At 37.2% G+C, this 19,916-nt stretch overlaps 1 protein-coding gene across 1 annotated transcript in view; it reads left to right on the top strand.

Moving 5' to 3' along the window:
- SIM1 (SIM bHLH transcription factor 1) overlaps positions 1-19,588 on the top strand; it is a gene marked incomplete at both ends in the record, with an annotated part of 76,171 nt that extends 56,583 nt beyond the window's left edge. The window contains 2 exons of the mRNA XM_080700198.1: positions 16,207-16,609; positions 18,858-19,588. Of these exons, the coding sequence (XP_080556324.1) occupies positions 16,207-16,609; positions 18,858-19,588 (1,134 nt within the window). The remainder of the gene's footprint in view (positions 1-16,206; positions 16,610-18,857) is intronic.
- Positions 19,589-19,916: the final 328 nt, after the last annotated feature.

Raw genomic sequence — 19,916 nt, 5'->3', positions numbered from 1 at the left:
CCTGTCTCATCCTCCCAAGTAGGGAATATAGGCACGCACTACCGTGCCTGGCTTGAAGTTCTTTAAAAAATATTTACTCTTTTGCCACTATGTATAATTAAACCAAATTTCATAAGTACATCTCATGAGAGTTCTTTTCCAAGGTGAAATATTTCTGAGGCTTGTGTAGAAATATTAGATTTAGCATTTCTTAATGTGGAACAGATACAGAATTATTCTTGTAGTTTATTAATAAGACAACAAATTAGAGATGAAGTAGAAGCCGATCATCTCTATGTATTACTAGTAGGAGTAAAGGAAAAGAGAAAACAATTTCTGCGCTATATTATCTTTCTAGTTTCAGTTAATTATGCTTTTTAGGTCTTAAAGTTTTGAAGTTAGAAATGAACTTTTTTTTATTTGTCTGCTGTTCCATTACATTATCATAGGCACATGGTTTCAGTCAGCCTCTCAGATTAGCAAAATAACTTGCATTATTGCCATTTTAAAACACATTTGATTTTGACATTAGTTTTTCTCTGATCCTTGTGTTTATCCTCAAGAACCCGCTGGCAGTTTCTAGTGTGTGTCAGCCAAAGCCATTTCTTATAGTAAACATGGCTCCTGTTTGAGGGAAGATCCCCAGAAGTGGGGGTTACTTAATGGACATGCTGTATTACTTTAATCTAACTCTTTTGCCATCTGTGCTTCCCATAACAGTGAATGAAAAAAAGAACATATTTTATGTTTCAGGGTTACATTAGTAAAAAGTAAGATAAAAGTGATTTAAAAGCATGCATATGTTCTTGGTACAAGGCAGTCCGCATCTGTGATGTTTTTTCTCATGGTTCAGACACAAATCAAGAGCAAAGCTGCTCACGCCTGATAGAGTGAAAGTTTTTCATAGAAAACAGGACCTTACCATAAGAGGGTCTCTTTATATATTTTACAGCTAAAAATGATAAAAACCTCAACGAGCTGCCAGAATAAAAACAGATAACTGTACCATCTATTGTTGGAACATCTGGCATCTTTCCCGAGCTCATCGCTGCTGCCATATCCAGATGAATGCAGAGCACCTGTCTGGAACATGCTATTAAAACAGGAAGGAATCTTAGGATGATTATCAAAAGAGGAATGTCTATGGGTGTGACTGTGTTAGAAGGCTGCTTTGGTGATTAAAGGACGCCACCCAAGGATGGGTGGAGACAGCTCACAGAGGTGGAGAGGCTAGAAAGTTCTCTTTGTAAAAACATGGTTGGGGGACCTGGGGTCCTCACTGCGTAGAGGAAGGATTCTGCCTTCGTTTTCTAAACAGATCTCACTATGGGAGAGTGGAAAGAGCAAGGGTTCTGGAATTGCATATTTCCCTCCTAAACTTTATAATCATGAGACATTGAGTGTTTTTTTTAAGCCACATTTATTCTGATTGTAAAGAGACTTAACACTTTTAAAATGTTGTTAGCATTTAGTAAAATAATGTCTGTGGTATTTCAGCATAGTGAGTAACAACGAGGAGGTATTTCATAAGGATAACTAAGGTTATGGTTATAGGTATTATTTAGCATGTGCAAATCATAGAGTAATTGCCTCTTAGTTGTATTTTATTTCTGATTCCTGAACAACTTAATGTGTTAAAAGAGGGAATAACATTTCCCTACTTTGAACTACTGAATTATCTTGCTTTTCTTTCAAGTTCTCACCATTTTCTAACTTGCATTTCAGTTACATTCTGTGCATTATTTATGCCCCACGTAGTGTGACCACTTGATGGCGGGGCTGTGTTTTTCTTATCTGTAGCCCGCTACCTTGGAAATCATAGAAGCTTAAGAAGTATTAGAATGAATCATTGCACATAGTTCCCGTTGGATGCACATTAAGCCCCAACTGGTGTCTCAGACCTTTAACCTGATGAGGTATCAGTCTTTTCTAGAAGGAATGACTCCTTCATGAGATAAATCCCAAAGGGGAGCTGGTGGGTGGCATTTAGTTTCATGTCCTATGAGAATCAGGGCAGTCTTCATCTGACTCACCTTTAAATTTGCAAACATTTGCAAACATGTATGCTTGTTTTGAAAATTGAATTTTAAATGAGAAATTGGGGTTAATTAAAGTACAGAGAACTCAGAATGACAATAGATTTTCTAAGAAAGTAAAGCAGAGGTTTCAGCAACATTAATCGAAAATTAACTTTTAGTGAACTTGATTTGATGTATATAAACGAATTAAAAGAGGCTATTAAATCATTCCATTTCTCACTTTTAAATACAGGAGAAAATATTACTTTTTATTTTTTAAAAATTGTTTATTTTTGGATGATCTTATTTTACATGGCAATTTGTACATTATAGTGAGGTTCAATGTGATACAAACATACATATACAAGTGTATTTCCCTCCACGTGTCACCCTGGTTCTGATACCTCCACATACTGCCATAGAATCATTTGAACTGCTTACTTTTCAAAGGAAGAAGAGCAGTGCCCCAAAGATCATAAAACACAAGCTTATTTTTCTCGAAAATAGTATAACTGCCAAGAATGGTCAGTAGAGTTATCTACAGGCTTGCACAGGACGTAAACCACCATGATTCTCCCTCCTCTCTGTCCTAATAATGTATGCTTAGGTTTTATCAAAGTGTAAGCAAAAAGAAACATTGGCAACAAAAGTCCATTCTACATTGGACAATTGGAATATTTGTAAGAAAAGATCTTCATGATTACATGGGGCTAGTGGTCTTATTTTTGTAGTGGGGAATACTGATTTCTTTAGCCTTTAATATATATTACCTTGTACATGTCTTTAAGACTGAGCAGATAATATGGCCCCCAGATAATACAGTCTAGGGGAAAACATCGCTTTTACAGGATGGCTTTATGGTAACCATTCCTGTTTGTTTAAGTGAAAGAGCTTAATCAAGGACCTTTACATGCTATATGCATCTGTGACATGTTTGCATTTTTAAGAGTGCGTGATATGTATTATTTGGTTCTTATTGGGATCCTGTAAAATAGTCTGTTGCTTTTCTTAAATGATAAAACCCAGGCTCATGGATAGGGATCTTTTGTAGAAATCACATTGAAAGTTAGTAGATCAGGGTCTTCTTATATCTAAGTACAGTGCTTGTTTCTACTGTAATCCCTTTGGTAACTTTGAATTAAAATTTTACATGTAAAATTTTAACAATTAGAAACAAAAACAAGCCGAGGATGGTGGCTCAAACTTGTAATCCCAGCATTCAGAAGGCTGAGACAGGAGGATCGTGGTTCATGAACAGCCTCAACTGCTTAGTGAGGCCCTTTTGCAACTCAGTGAGACCCTGTTTCAAAAATAAAGAATAAAGAAACAGGAATGGTGGGGGGAGTAGCTTGGAGGTAGAATGCCTCTGAGTTCTATCCCCAGTACTGCAAAAAAGAAAAAAGAAAAAAAGAAAAAAGATATTTGAACAATCAAATTATATCTGTATTAGAGAAGTTTCTATTTCTTTAGAAAAAATGTCATTTTTACAAAGGGCTTTGTCTTAAATTTTTAAGTTTTTTTTTTTTTGTGTGTGTGTGTGTGGTATTGGGGATGGAACCCTTCTATCTCCAGGCTATACTCCCAGATCTATTTTATATTTGGAAACAGGGTCTCTTAAGCCAGCAAGGCTGGCTTCGAACCTGCACAATCCTCCTGTCTCTGCCTCAAGCGCGAGGATTACAAGCGTGCGCCACCACGCCCGGCCAAATTTTTAAGTTTTTAATTTGAATGATGAAGTGGATAATAATGAAGAGAAATTAAACTAAAATTTATTGTTCTCTAAGACTTTGTTGGTAGCCACAAAAGAAAAAAAATAGGAAAATCCAGTCCTCAGTAAGAAATGGCTTAAAATATAATCCAAAGCAGTTCTTAAAAATGAAATGTGGTTCAAATCATACAATATTTCTTAATCTATTTAATAGTTTCTTTTAAAAATGCTTTTATTGATGTACTGTAATTATATATCATAGTGAGGTTCAAAGTGATACAAACATAACCTTGCAAACACATGGTGTGTTTCCCTCCAGATCCCACCAGACCTTATTTGTGGTGATATCTTCATATATATATGAGCATATTTTTTTTGTGTGGTACTGGGGGTGGAACCCAGAGGCTTTCTACCTCCAGCCTATACTCCCAGACCTATTTTATACTTTTTTTGGAAACAGGGTCTCACTAAGTTGCTGAGAGCCTCACTAAGTAGCTGAGACTGGCTTCGAACCTGTGCGATCCTCCTGTCTCATCCTCCCAAGAGCGGGGATTACAAGCGTGTGCTACCACGCCCAGCTCCAAGCATATTTTTTTGAACTATTTCCTTCATCAATTCTCTCTCCCCCGATCCCTTCCACTATCTTACTGATCTCTATCCTCATTTATTTGAAATCTCTTTTGGTTTCTATTGTTTCTCTAGCTTCCCCAATATGAGAAAAAAACATACTACTCTTTTTTCTTTTTTTTTTTTTTTGTGTGTGTGTGTGTGGTACTGGGGATTGAATTTAGGGGTATCCTACCTCTGAGATACACCCCCAGCCCTATTTTATTTATTTATTTATTTATTTATTTATTTATTTATTTTTGGTGGTATTGGGGTTCCTGGAAACCCTTCAACCTCCAGGCTACACTCCCAGACCTAATATATATATATATATATATATATATTTTTTTTTTTTTTTTTGAAACAGGGTCTCTTAAGCCAGCAAGGCTGGCTTCAAACCTGCACAATCCTCCTGTCTCCGCCTCCCAAGCGCGGGGATTAGAAGCGTGTGCCACCATGCCTGGCCCTATTTTATTTTTATTTTGGAACAAGGTCTCACTAGATTGATGAGAGTCTCACTGCTTGTTGCAGTTGTCCTTGAACCTGTGATCCTCCTGTCTCCGGCTTCCATGTATTGGAATTACATGTGTATGCCATTATGCCTGGCTTCTAATCTCATTTTACCACCTAGATGTAAGATTTCCCTGGTGTGATATCTCTTATAATATTTGTCGTTTCCCCTCCAGAGCAGGATCCAATCAAAATTTTATATTGCACTTAGCTATCATGTCTCTTTAGTTTCCTTTAATCTGGATACTTCTTTATCTTTACTAATTCTTTCACATCATTGTCATTTTTAAAGAATACAGTCCAGATATTTTATAGATTTTTATTTAAGTTTGTGTGCAGCTTCCTCCCGGCTAAATTCTGATTATACCTGATTTTTTGGAATGCTTTGTGAGCAAGATTGTCTCTTCAGAGTATCTGTCCCATCCAGAGGAGCATGGTGTCCATGTGTTCTGAATTGACTGGAGAGATTAATTTTGATTACTTGGTCAAGGTGTCATCTGGGTTTGTTTGTTTACTGTGTAATTATTGTTCTTTTTTATTTCAATTGAAAAGTAATCCAAAGTAGAGATTCTTTAAGACCATGGGAGCAGCCACATTTTACTCAGCTTTTTTGTTGCTGTGACCAGAACACCTGACAAGCACAACTCAGAGGGAGATTTACGGTTCATAAGGTCACAGGTGTCAGAGATTTAGTCCATAGTCAACAGTCTCCAAGGGCAGGAACCACCTTGGCTAGGCATGGCAGAAGCACAGTGCTCAACTCATTGTGGTACGAAGAGAGACAGACAGACAGACAGACAGACAGAGACTGACTGACCATCCAGGGACAGATACAGTTGCTAAGGCCATGTCCTGCCTCTGAACCTGTCTGCATGATAATTTGTGCTCAAAGAAATCTTTATTAGAATGATTGCAGAATGTTTACTCCGTAACTACTCCCTCTACCCTTATCAGTGATACTCTACGGTGAGGGAGGTCCCTCTCTTCTCTCCCAGTTATCAGTTCATTTATCAGCATGGATTCCTGCATTTTTATTTTGTTTAGCACATTATTCACTGCTGTTCTTATTTACTTGTGCTGAGGTTTCCCATACTTGGCCAGTCAGAATTCCTTCAGGTTGACTCCTATATACGTCTTTTGACATATTCCCATCATTTTTGAGCACTTTCTTACTCCTTGGCTCACCCAGATGTTTCAGGCTCTCATTGTATCTTCCTTGCCCTGTCCCTGGGATTAGTATTTCTCCAAGGAGCTCTTGTTCTTTTTAATGAAGAATGGTATCTGGAAACAAAGATCCATATATTAAGTTTGTTTTTACCACGGGCATGTAATTCCTTCTAGTTCCTTTCAGCAGATAGGACTAGAAAGTATGTTCATATTTCTCTCTTCTGTTTTTTTCATATTTCTCTCTTTCTTTTCTTTTCTTTCTCTTTCTTTTTTTTTTGTACTGGTACTGGGGGTGGAACCCAGAGACTTTTCTACCTCTGGGCTATACTTCCAGACCTATTTTATATTTTATTTGGAAACAGGGCCTCACTGAGTTGCTGAGAGCCTCACTAAGTAGCTGAAGCTGGCTTTGAAGCTGTGTGATCCTCCTGTCTCAGCTTCCCAAGCGCTGGGATTATAAAGGTGCACCACCACTTCTGGCTTCCTTTTGGCCCACTTTCTACCCTCACTTCTCACTTAGGTAATCAATTTGTTTGTTTTCTGGTTTATCCTTCTTGTGTTTATTTTTTTTGCAAAAGTAGGTTTTACTTCCCATTTATTTACAGGAAATGCAGCATTATATATATTATATATTATATATTATATATTATATATTATATATTATATATATTATATATATTATATATTATATATATTGTATATTATATTTTATATATTTTATATATATTATATATTATATATTATATATTATATATTATATATTATATATTATATTATATTATATATACAGAGGAATATATATATATATATATATATATATATATATATATATTCCTCTGTATTCTTAGTTTTCTTTTCTTGGTGTATATTCTCTTTTAAAAAAAACAGCAACAACAATTGCCTACTACTCCATTCTGTGTATATACTAAGTTTATTCAACTAATATCTTGTGTTTGAACTTTGGGGCGATTTCTAATATTTTGTAGCTATAAATGTTGCTACAATGAAGTATCTTACATATAGTTATTTTCTATTATTAGAGGTACATTTTGGGAATAACTTCTTAGAAGTAGGAAACTCCTTAATCAAAGTATGAATGTGCTTTTGTTTGGTATTGTCAAATTCTCTTCCAAATTGGTTATATGAGTTTGTATTTCCATTAACTATATATAGGAATACCTGTTTTTCCATACATGCCAAACAATATATATGAATTTTTGCAGATCTGATGGCTGAATAATGGCATTTCGATATTGTTTTAGTTTGCATATTTCTTAATTAAATACTTTGAAACATGTTTAATAGCTAATTTTATATTTCTTATGACTAGTGAGTCTATATATTTGAAGATTTTTCATGGTAATTTATTTTGATTAATTTTTAAGATTTTCGAATTGAGAATTCATTTTTTATTTTATTTTTGTTGATTTACATGTTTAAAGCTATATATGCCATAGGTCTGAATATACAGCATTTTCATTCTTGTTTTCCTAGATATTCTGTAATTTTGTTTATGTAAATTGTGTTTGCCTATTTTCCCCAAGAACTATTTAATAGTTATTTTTTATTTTCAGGTGGAAGAGGGCTTAAAATTTTTTTAATTTCCATTTTTCTTCATTGTTATTAGATAGTGTTGCTTATAACATTTCTTTTTAATTTGGTGCATTGTAATTATACATCATATAGGGGTACAGAGTGAGAGAAACACACATGCACACAACTTTTGGAGTGCTTTGTTTATAATGTTTCTGTTTCATGATATTTACTAAAGTTTTCTTTATGACCTAACATGTGGTCAGTTTTGGTAATTAGATCTGTCCACCCAGTAGTAGTCTTTATTATCAGTATGTAAAGTATGTAGCCATAAAATTTGACCGATTGACTTTTAAGAATGTTTTTATTTAATTTTTTGTGGTATTAGGGATTGAACCCGGGGGCATTCTACCTCCAAGCTGCACCCCTCACTCCTATTTTATTTTTTAATTTGAAACAGGGTCTTACTAAATTGTTGAGGACCTCACTAATTTGCTGAGGCTGGCCTCCAACCTGTGTTCCTCCTGTCTCAGCCTATCAAGCACCGTGATTACAGGTATGTGCAACCAGATCTGGCTTGTTTTACTGATTTATGTTCTTTGCTATTTTTTGAATTTTTAATTTTGCTATAATTATAAATGAATATGCAGTTTTAGCATACTATTTGATTAAGTTATAAATTTACACACAGTAGGGCAATCCCACATACTCTTTTAACTGGTTTCTTCCAATGATAACATCTTGCAAAGCTTCAGGACAGGATTAAACTATGATATGTTATTGTTACTGTCAAGAGTCAGAACAATTTCATCATTGCGCTCCATCATTATGTTGTATTTTAATAGCCATGCCTTTTTCAAAACTTCCTGTGCCTACTTTTGTTCACCCCTAGCAAGCAAGCACTTATCTGTTTTCTTTATCTTTGGTCTGTCATCAAGAATGTTATAAAATGGAATCATACAAACTTTAAGGGTTGGCTTCTCCCCTCCACTCAGCATAATTCTCTAATAATTTATCCAGGTTGTTGCATGGATCAATACTTCCTTATTTTTATTGTTGTGTCGTGTTCCATAGTATGAATATGCCACATTTTATTTAACCTTTCACATTTTGAAAGACATCTGGGTAGTTTCTAGTTTGAGGATATTAAAAATAAAGCTGAGTGAAGGGCTTAGCTCAGTGTTAAAGCACTTGCCTAGCACCAGTACCACACACACACACACACACACACACACACACACACACACACACACACACATCACCGGTAACAACTCAACAACAAATACAAATTATTGTGAAAATTGGGCAAAAGACTTCAATAAACATTTATTCAAATAACACATACAAATGGCTATAAATTTATGAGAAGATCCTCAAGGTCACTAATCATTATGAAAATACAAATAAAATCCACAATGAGACACCATCTCACACCCATTAGCACGGCCGCTAAAAACACACATGAACATAGACTCACTCACTCACTGAGAAAATAAGTGCTGCAATGAGGGTGCAGAGAAATTCGAACCTTTGTGTCGTGTTGGCAGGAATGTAAAGTGATACAGATACTATGAAAAGCCACATGACAGCTCATATGGATTGCATATGGTAATTGCACATTTTTAAGAAGCTGGAAAACGTTCCAGAGTGGCTGTACCCTTTAACATTCCCACCAGCATTGTGTGAATGATCTAGTTTCCTTGCATCTTTGTCAGCATTGGACGGTGTAACTATTTTTTATTTTAGTCAGCTTGTTGGGCGTGTTGTGATTTTTCACTGTGGTTTTCTTTTGCATCTCCCGAGTCACTCATGTTGTTGAACATCTTTTCATGTGATTATTTGCCATCTGTATGTCCTATCTGATAAATTCCACTTCATATCTTTTACCCATTTTTTATTGTTGAGTTTTAGGAGTTCTTTATGTATTCTCGATATTTAATTCTTTGCCAAATATATGGTTTGTAAATGTTTTCTCCCTGTCTGTTGCTTTTTTTTTTTTATTCTTTGAACAGGGTCTTTTGCAAAACAAAAATTCACAATTTTAATCAAGTCCAATTTATCAGATTTTTTCTATTTTGTATTATTATTTTTTAAATAACCATTAATGGACCACTTAGGTTGAGGTCCATTTGTTTTTTGCTTATGAATATCCAATTATTCTGAAACCATTTCTTGAGAAGCTCAACTTTCCTTCATTAAATTGTCAAAAATAGACTGGGATGATTTTTGTGAGTTTCTCTTTTGGCTTCTCTATTCTGTTATATTGATCTGCCTATCTCTGTCCATAACTACAATATCATCTTCATTATACAGCTACATAATAACTCACAAAGTTGGGTAGATAGATCCTCTTAGTTTATTCTTCTTTTGAAAATTGTCTTAACAATTCCAGTGCCTTTGCTTTTAATATAAATGTGCGTATATCAAAACTTTAAAAAAATCTTCTCTTTACCATTTTCTCTCTGAACATTGTAATTTCTGTAATTATGTTCTTTTAGATGTTTTCTAGCCTTGTTTCAACTTCTCTTATTAAATTTTCAGAGAAATTATTTTATTTAAAACTTGCAATTAATTCTTCAGTTATTTGCTTTCTTTGGGTTTGGTCAGTTTTGTTGCACTTGTTCTTTTTTGGTGGGGTTTTGTTTGTTTGTTGTGGTAGTGGGGATTGAACCAAGGGGTGTTCTATTACTGAACCACACCTTTAACCCTTTTAATTTTTTATTTTGAGACAGTGTCTTGCTAAGTTGCTGAGGCTAGCCATGAACTTCCAATCTCTCTGTCTCAGTCTCCCAAATATTGGGATTAGAGGAGTGTGTCACCACGCCTGGCATTGTTTGTTTGTCTTTTGCAGTACTAACAGTCAACCCAAGGGCTTTGCACATGCTAGGCAAGTGCTCTACCACTGAGTACATCCCCAGCCCCGTGGTGGTTCTTTTTTTCTTTTTCTTTTTTATCTTTTTGGTTTATAGCCTGTTTTTTTTTTAAACTTCTGATTCCCATTTCCAGTTATGCACTGATGTGTGCATATATGTGTTTAGGTATATGTATATCTCCAAATGCTTGTTAGAATATTTAATTCAATTTTCTTTTTAATGGTTAGTTATTTGATGAGAATATTTACTAACTGAGGTCTTTGAATTTCTATGTGTGTGTTTTCTTCCTATAGGGGGTTTTATATGAAGTTTAATTTTTCCCTATTCCTTGGCATTTCATGGGATATGATATTATTTCAAGGGCACCCTTTCCTTTCAGTTTGTAAAATACAGTTTCTTGAGTGGATGACAGTGTGGTGAATGTGGTGGAGGAGAAGGTGCGAGGATGGGTTTAACCTGCCTCGTGGTGTATTTTTTTTTCCAGGTCTACTGATTCCTGATTTTCTCCCTCCTCTTTCTTTTTACTGTTAAGTCTCTGAGGAGCAAGCCCATTTCTCAATCTATACTCTTCCCTTATGGAAATGACTCATTTTTGGGGGGCTGCTACTTGAGACTTTGCACACTTTTGAGGTCCTTTGCTGTGGCCAGTGCTGTGACCCCCACTGACTTCTATTCATATTTTGGCATTTGATGTACTTTTTCTGAGAGTGATTTTGTCTAATGCTTTGTCTATGTCCTAAACTCTTTATGTTTTTAAAGTCTTAACTCTTCTCTTTCCAACTACATTTGCAGGTTCATAGTAACTACTGTTGGACTTGTAATTTATTTTCAAACATGAAAGCCATTTGAAATTAGTCATATTTTCTGTCCCCTTTGATGATGATGTTGGTCATGTGTGATGTAATTTGTGCTTTTCAATGAATTCATAGATTTTGAAAGAAGGATTTGTGGAGAAATTCAGATTCAAATGGTTGCCATCATCCTTCATACTCCATAAAATATATTTTGGATTCCATAATGCTATATTTTATTGATCTAAAGGCATCATGTAATTCCTAATAAACTTGTGTCATATGGAATACTTGGAGGAAAATTGGTATTATACTAAAATTACAACTTTCTTCTTATAACCACGGCAGTAAAAATTATTGGGCTTGGTTTATCCTCAATAATCTTATTTAAATAGGTGAAACATAGGAAAAAGTATAGAAATGATATGTTTCAACACTGAAAAGGATATCAAATAATTTCCATAACACATAGAATAATGGAACTGCAGGAAAAGTTAGAGAAAGTCTAATTTAACCCAATATTGAATTTTACAGATGAGTCTAAAAGAGATGAAGTAATTTACCCAAGGTTACTGTAAGTTGTCCTGGCTCTTTCTTTCATCACATAGCTCCACTTCTGGTTCAGCCTTTGGTTGGTTGGTATTATCCCTCCATTTCCCTGTTAAAAGAAATAAAGTCATTTGCCTAAGAGGTGGAATGAGTACCTGGCGTTAGTGTAAGGAGGATGGAAGCCTTCTTAGGCAGTGGTCATTCATTATGCTGCGTTCACTGTATATATTGGTTGGCTGGCTTCTTTTCTTTTCTCAAATATTTAATGAACACTTAAATTATTTTAAATTGAATAATGGGGTTTTAGTGTTCTCAACAGAATTTACACCCTGGATGGTTCATTTTAAACAAGGACGTGGGAAAAATAGGAACCTTATACACTGTTGGTGGGATTGCAAATTGGTGCAGTTGCTATGGAGATCAGTGTGAAGATTCCTCAGAAAACTGGGAATGGAACCACCATATGATCCAGCTATATCACTCCTGGGTGTCTTTCTAAAGGGATTACAATAAAAATATTATAGTAACATATCCAAATCCATGTGTATAGGAGAACAATTCATGATAGCCAACTTATAGAATCAGCCAGTCTAGACGTCCTTCAACAGATAAATGGATTATGAAATTATGGAATATATACACACGAGAATTTTACTCAGCCATAAAGAAGAACAAAATTATGTCATTTGTAGGAAAATGGATGCTATTAGAGAATATTATGCTAAGTGAGAGTACACAATCACAAAAGTGTAGGGTCATGTTTTCTCTCTTATGTGGACGCTACATAGAAAACGGGATACAAGAGGGATTCCAGATAAGGGAGGCGGAAGGGGGAAGACTTGATGAAGGAAGCCCTTCCACTGATACTGTGTACATATAGGAAATAACTAATGCCAATCTCAGTAGCATGCACAGAGAAGGGGAGGGAGTGGGGAGGGAGCCGGGGGAAGCTCCATGTGTGCTGTGCTTGTATGTCCCTATCACTCTGAACTTCGGTATGATGTGAGATTACAATGCACCAAAAGAAGTTTATATTTTTTAAAGGACTGAATGCAACTCATTCAATTTTGATGGTACACATTGGTGAAAACTTATAGTTTTTTTTAAGAAAACACAAATTTATTGCTAGGCTTTTTATCTGGAACTTCAGAGCAGTTCAAGGTCTTGGTTTAACTGTCCCAGCAACTTCTGCCTGATCGAGTATCTCGGGGCCCTGTACTTACTCTTGTAGTTTCCAGGCTATTGACAAGAGCTTTATCCTTCAAATTCTTCTTTGGGTACTCTTGAAACATGTACCGCATATATGCCAGGGTTGCCTTGTGTTGAATTTTCTTTGTAAGTGAAGGACAGAATGTTCTTCTCCGCTGCGCCAATAACACTTGCCCATATACACTCAGGCAAAGCTTTTTTCCCCTCTCAACAGGGCTCAAAAGTCTTGACTGGAGTACTTCAGAAATAGGTCTGATTTATACTTTTATAAAAACAAGCAGAGTGTGGGCAACTCCTATCTTGGAACAACACTGATGGTCTGAGTTTCTCTGATAGATGGTGCCACCGATGGACATATGCATAGCACTCGGATCCCCAGTCAATGAGGTGGGCAGGGGGGCAGCTCTTGCTCTGATAAAGTGAAGGCTTTGTCTGAGAAGAGGCTGCTGTTCACTGGGAGAAAAGGCTGGTAGCATGTGGAAGGTATGGTACGAGGAGTTAGAACTCAGGGTGCGTCACTGTTTTCCATCCTACAGTCCCCCTGGAAGGAAAGTTGGAGTTCCTATTTGTTTTTTTTTTTTTTTTGATGGAATATGCTGATAGTATGTATGTACATTTCAAAAATAATTAATGATTAAAAATGGTGATGGGGAAATTTTGAACCTGGAATTTATACAGAATTTTGTCCAAAGCCAGCTACATTCATCATCATACTTTGGGGCTGTCTAAGAAGTACCCCTGCAACTCATTACTAAGAGTTTGAGGCTCAGTTGCCTGTTTGCATTGAGGTGGGAAGAATCAGGGTTCTTTCTCCTGCTCAGGATGGGCATAGTAGGATTTGGGGAGTTTGCCTTGTCCCGCCAAGGTCTCAGCACCAATAAAATTTGCTCAACCAGCATATGAGGAAGGCAGGACATTAGCCCTGATACACCACATACACCTGCTCCTCTTTCTTCTGAGCTAAGAAAGAAAATGTACAGTGGACTTTTATGTGTTGGTTCCAGGGACTGTAAAGAAATTGTTGTTCCTTAACTGTATGTCTCTTTAACATTGGAACCCCCAATTAGATAAGTTATGATTAAACTATCTAATACATACAAAACAGAATATCACCAGGTGCACAGTAAGCTCTCAGTAAATGGCATCTCATGGTGGATAACCTCTGTGTATTACCCAGCACTGTGTTTGGCATTAGGAAACCAAAATTGTAGAAATTATTCTATTACCAAGTTTAGTGGCTCATATGAGGGCCCTCAAAATGAGTATAGTTCTCAGAGAGATCTGCAGAGCATTTTCCATTTTCCTCTCACATGGGACCAAATATTTAGGGAGTGGAGGAGCAGTGTAATTCTAAGACACCAGGGCTGTGGCTTGTCCCGCCTACCTCCATGATCCTGTGAGTAATTGAAGTTTCATTTTAGAGAGGAGCATGTCCTAGTGAATAAACCCACCTCATATGGTGCAAGACTTTAAATTATATTGCAATTTAATCAGGCAAATATTAACTATTCTGCCATGTACCCAGTATGGCATTTGGAGTTAACAGCCAATATAAAGATTAAGATTCAAGCCAGGCGTGGTGTCACACGCTTGTAATCCACGCGGAGACAGGAGGATCGCGCAGGTTTGAAGCCAGCCTCACTGGCTTAAGAGACCCTGTTTCCAAATAAAAAATATAAAATAGGTCTGGGAGTATAGCCTGGATGTAGAAGGATTCCATCCTCAGTACCACCAAAAAAAAAAAAAAAAAGATTAAAGTTCAGCAGGTTAGTGCTTTAAGCCTTAATTTTTGTTTTGTTTTTCTAATGAAGAAACTATGTATGTGCATGTACAAATATGTATGAAATCCCATTATTATATATGACCATAACATACTGATAATAAAAAATGAAAATCAAGCCACAACAAACAAAAGAGTAATATAGAAAGTAAATTGAAATAAATGATGGCGCTTTCTTGGAATCCTTTTCTGGCAATATCATTTTGGGTAGTGATGAAGAGCTTGGGTTTGAATTTTGGTTCCATTACCTGCTAGCCCTGTAAAATCATGTCCCCTTATTGATTCTTAGTTTTGCTACCCTACAAGGGCGAGGTGGTTAGCGTTACTGTATCTGTTAATGGTTTCCTAGAAACGACCTGGTATATTCATATGAAGCACCTCATTCTGTGCCTAGCGCTTCAGCAAATGTTTTTTACTATGTGTTTTAAATCTCCTTTCAACAGCCAAAAGTATTTCTGTGGGGGCATCATTTTTAAACATACTTCTATGTGTGCACTGTAGCTATCCGTCGTAATGAGTTTAGAGTGATTGGAACATGCATGCACCTAGAACTTGGGTGCATTTCCTCCCTGATCCCATCCTGCTCTCCCTCTCCCCTTACATGGTACGGAGCTTGGCACTGATAATTCTGTGTATGTACGTAGAATTGTTTTAACTGTTTCCTTCATCAAGTCGCCTCTACCCTGCCTCCTTACGACCCCCTCCATCTCTCCACTGAAGTTTCTCCTCTTTTATCCACAGTCCCTTATGTTTTCTATTTCTCTATAGCTCCCACATATGAGAAAAAACATACAACTCTTTACTTTTTGGCTGTTGTTGTTGCAGTACTGGGGATGGAACCCAGGGGTGTTCTACTGCCAAGCTAAATTCCCAGCCCTATTTTTTGTTTTTGAAACAGGTCTCTCTAAGTTGCATAGGGCCTCACTAAGTAGCTGAGGCTGGCCGCAACTGTGATCCTCCCGTCTCAGCCTCCCAAATGCTGGGATTATGATGAGCTTGCCCAGCTCAACTCTTTACTTTCTGAGACTATCAAATCTCAGCCTACTATTCTCCAGTTCTTCCATTTTTCTGCAAATGACATAATTTGTTCTTCTTTATAGCTGAATAAAATTATATTGTGTGGATATACCACAGTTTCCATTTTTCTTTTGATAAGATGCACAGGTTAGTTCCATAATTTGGCTATTGTGAATTGTGTTGCTATCAACATGGATATGCATGTAACATCATATTCTGATTTCAGTTCCTTCAGAAAGATGCTCAGGAGTGGTATAGCTGGGTCATATGGTGGTTCTGTTTCTAGTCTTCTAAGGAACTTCCACACTGATACCCACTAACTTACAATCCCACCAACAGTGTATAAGGGGCATCACTTAGCCGATTCCAAGTTAGTGTGCCCAGCCTCAGAATAAAGGCTGTATTTGTTTATTGAGAGCGAATTTATTTACTTTCAAATGGCCCTCTCTCCCTCTCTTTGTGGCAGTACTCGGGCTTTCCAACGGAGAGATCAGAATCGGATCATGACAGCCAGTGGGGCGGCAGCCCCCTGACTGACACGGCCTCCCCGCAGTTGCTGGACCCCGCGGACCGGCCGGGCTCCCAGCACGATGCCGCGTGCGCCTACAGACAGTTCTCCGACCGCGGCTCGCTCTGCTATGGCTTCGCGCTGGACCACTCCAGGCTGATGGAGGAGCGGCACTTCCACACCCAGGCCTGCGAGGGGGGCAGGTGCGAGGCAGGCAGGTACTTCCTGGGAGCCCCGCAGGCGGGGAGGGAGCCCTGGTGGGGCTCTCGGGCATCCTTGCCGCTGACCAAGGCCTCCCCCGAAAGCAGAGAAGCCTACGAAAACAGCATGCCGCACATCGCTTCTGTCCACAGAATACACGGTAAGAGGGAGGGCGGAAGGACTTCGAACACAGCACCGGGGTAGGTTTAGAGCATGCTATATGCAATTGGAGTGGCTCACCCAAATGTTTCCTTCTTTGACTTACAAACCAGAAACACACCAAGTGGTCCACTCAGTTTAAGTGTATTGATTTAGGTAATGTTTGCAGAATATATTTATGGCAGATGAGAAAAAATAATTTCCATTTAAAAACTCATAGCCGGGCACAGTGGTGCATGCATGCCTGTAATCCAAGTACTTGGGAGGCTGAGACTGGAGGATTGAGGGTTCAAGGCCAGCCTTAACAATTTAGCAAGACCCTGTTTCAAATGAAAAGGGATAGGGGTGTGACTTGGAGGTAAAATGCCCTTGGGTTCAATCTGCAGTACAAAACAAACAAACAAACAAACAAACAAACAAACAAACACATAAATAAAAAAGAGAGAGAAAAAGAATAGAGGTTAAGGGAAATTACTAAATCTATTTGTATACACATTTAAATTTCATATGTATTCTTTTCTGTATCCCCATCTTCAAAAGCAAACGTGACTAGTGAGTGGGTTTATTCAGTTAGGCCAGAGTTTCCCAACGTGGGTGCTATTCAAGTTGGAGAGGCCAGTCTGTTTCATAGATGGTCACTCATATCATAGGTTTAGCCTCTCTGGACATTAAATGCTAGTCTTACCTCATCATTATGGCACCATAATGCCCCCCGTTTGAGAGAATGGAGTCACACATAGAAACCTCTGAGGTTTTTAACCTTGGATTGTTACATAGCTTTATGAGCATGCAGACATGAGCACTGCAGTTAAAACTTTGACCATTGCTAATACTATTTTAATGTTCATTTCAAAGTAAACTGGCTAAAGAGAACTTCTGATCTTGGGTTTGGGCAGGGCATTGAAACTCAATATTTCATTAAAAGTCAGTGGCATTAGGATTGATCTGAAGGCCCTGATATTACTCTTCTTGTCTTTAGGGTGAGAAAGGTGCTAGACAGTGTTGTCCCCATCCACAGAGTCTGCTGTCAGATACCACCCAGACACCGATGGCCTTTTATGAATATTTTTAATTTGCTTCAATTTTTGCTTGTTTTTTTTTTTTTCTTTACTTTGAGTAAACAACCTGTGCTGAACCAAGGAACATTTCAGTACTCTGGTAATGGAAACCCAGGGCAAAGGGCAATTGCTTACCAAAGGAGTGAAGTGAAAATCCTGGCTTAACCTACACAGTCTGGAAGAAAATATTAGAAATAAAATAATAAGAAGAGAGAAGATGAAAGCATGTGAGCAGTGTGATCCAGGGCTTCTCTGTAGCATTAAACAGTTTGCAGCTTTCATATGTTCCTATTTTTCTTCTTGCCTTTTATACTGTCTTCAGACTATTGTGAGAATAATTTAGTTTATGGGATATAGTCTGGATGCGCTGTGCCTCCATATTGTATCTCTGTCCTTGGTTCAGAGCAGGTTGCTGTCAGCATTGTTAATATTTATTTGTTCTTTACCTTATTTCAGAAACAATTGGCTTGAGTTTCTGTTTGATTACCTCTGATGCTGAGATACTTACTTCCTGTTTGATAAAACAGTATTTATATGTATGATTAGGACAAGATATAGCTACAACTATATTCATCCATGCATGCATATAGACATATACATATATAAACATATATGTGAACTATATATATATTGACCTTCAGTTGTCTAAAAACAGACATTAGAGCTTTATTGTAATCCTACTTAAGATAAACTGGATAATATTAACATTTTTTGCTGATTTATTTAGAATTGAGAATAATTCATCTTATGTTACTATCTTCTTCAATCTCAATGGAAAGAATTTTATAAGTATTAATCAAACATGACAATACTCCAGTAAATAGCATAAGCTAAATTCTATGCACCTTCCTTTTATTATTTGCAGTTGGGCAGGTCTAATAACATGTATAAATGGATATAAACACACTATTATTTTATTAACTGGTGTTTACTACCCACAAATAAGATTTATCTTCTAAGAAACTTATTATAAACTTTGTCTACACTTTAAATCCACTGATTTTATATTAATTTCATACACATGTGAATTCTGATGCACTAAGTCAATGCCTTGGTTCAAATATTGGTACGTATATTTAAAATGCAGGCCACAGAATTTCTTGAAATAGGAAAATAAATACACTTAAGTTTTATTTTTGTTTTGATTAACTCAAAGACTACTTACTCTCTTTTACTGTTTTTGATTTCTAGGGCGAGGTCATTGGGATGAAGATAGTGTGGTCAGCTCCCCAGACCCTGGGTCAGCCAGTGAATCGGGTGACCGATATCGCACTGAACAGTATCAAAGTAGCCCACATGAACCTAGCAAAATTGAAACTCTGATAAGAGCCACTCAGCAAATGATTAAAGAAGAGGAGAACAGATTGCAGCTACGGAAAGTACCCCCAGACCAACTGGCTTCCATTAATGGAGCTGGGAAAAAACACTCCCTCTGTTTTGCAAACTATCAACAGCCCCCACCGGCAGGTGAAGCTTGCCATGGCTCGGCTCTTGCCAACACTTCTCCATGTGACCACATCCAGCAGAGAGAGGGAAAGATGCTGAGCCCCCATGAAAATGACTATGACAACAGTCCCACTGCACTGTCTCGGATAAGTAGTCCCAATTCTGATCGCATTTCAAAATCCAGTTTGATCCTAGCTAAAGACTATCTACATTCGGATATGTCTCCTCATCAGACAGCAGGAGACCATCCTGCTGTCTCTCCAAACTGCTTTGGCTCTCACAGGCAGTATTTTGATAAGCATGCTTACACATTAACTGGATATGCCCTGGAGCACTTATATGACAGTGAAACCATTAGAAACTATTCCTTGGGCTGTAATGGCTCACACTTTGATGTAACCTCCCATCTAAGGATGCAGCCAGATCCGGCACAAGGACACAAGGGAACATCTGTTATAATAACCAATGGAAGCTGATGTTTTTTTTTTTCTAAAATATTTTGTTCTTCAAGGGTCTCTGAAACATATTTATAGTTTAATTACCAGCATCTACTATGCCGCAGATTGTTACAGAGGATAATTTAAGTTACTGAGTATAATGTATTTCTGTGAAGTTAAAGAAAAAATAGCACTAGCATTCAGGGCTATCCACAGATAATGGAACTAAAGTGAACACAAATATTGCCCCTCGAATTATATGACACTGAGAATAGATGCATTTTGAATTGACAAACACTCATGTAAATCCAGTAAGCATATATTTACAATGGAAAGGCTGATGAACATCAACATTGCATTGTGAGGA

This window comes from Muscardinus avellanarius, assembly GCF_963383645.1.
Source record: "Muscardinus avellanarius genome assembly, chromosome: 8".
Taxonomy (NCBI): domain Eukaryota; kingdom Metazoa; phylum Chordata; class Mammalia; order Rodentia; family Gliridae; genus Muscardinus; species Muscardinus avellanarius.
Note: the sequence above shows the minus strand (reverse complement) of the source record. Positions and strands in the feature narration are given on the sequence as shown.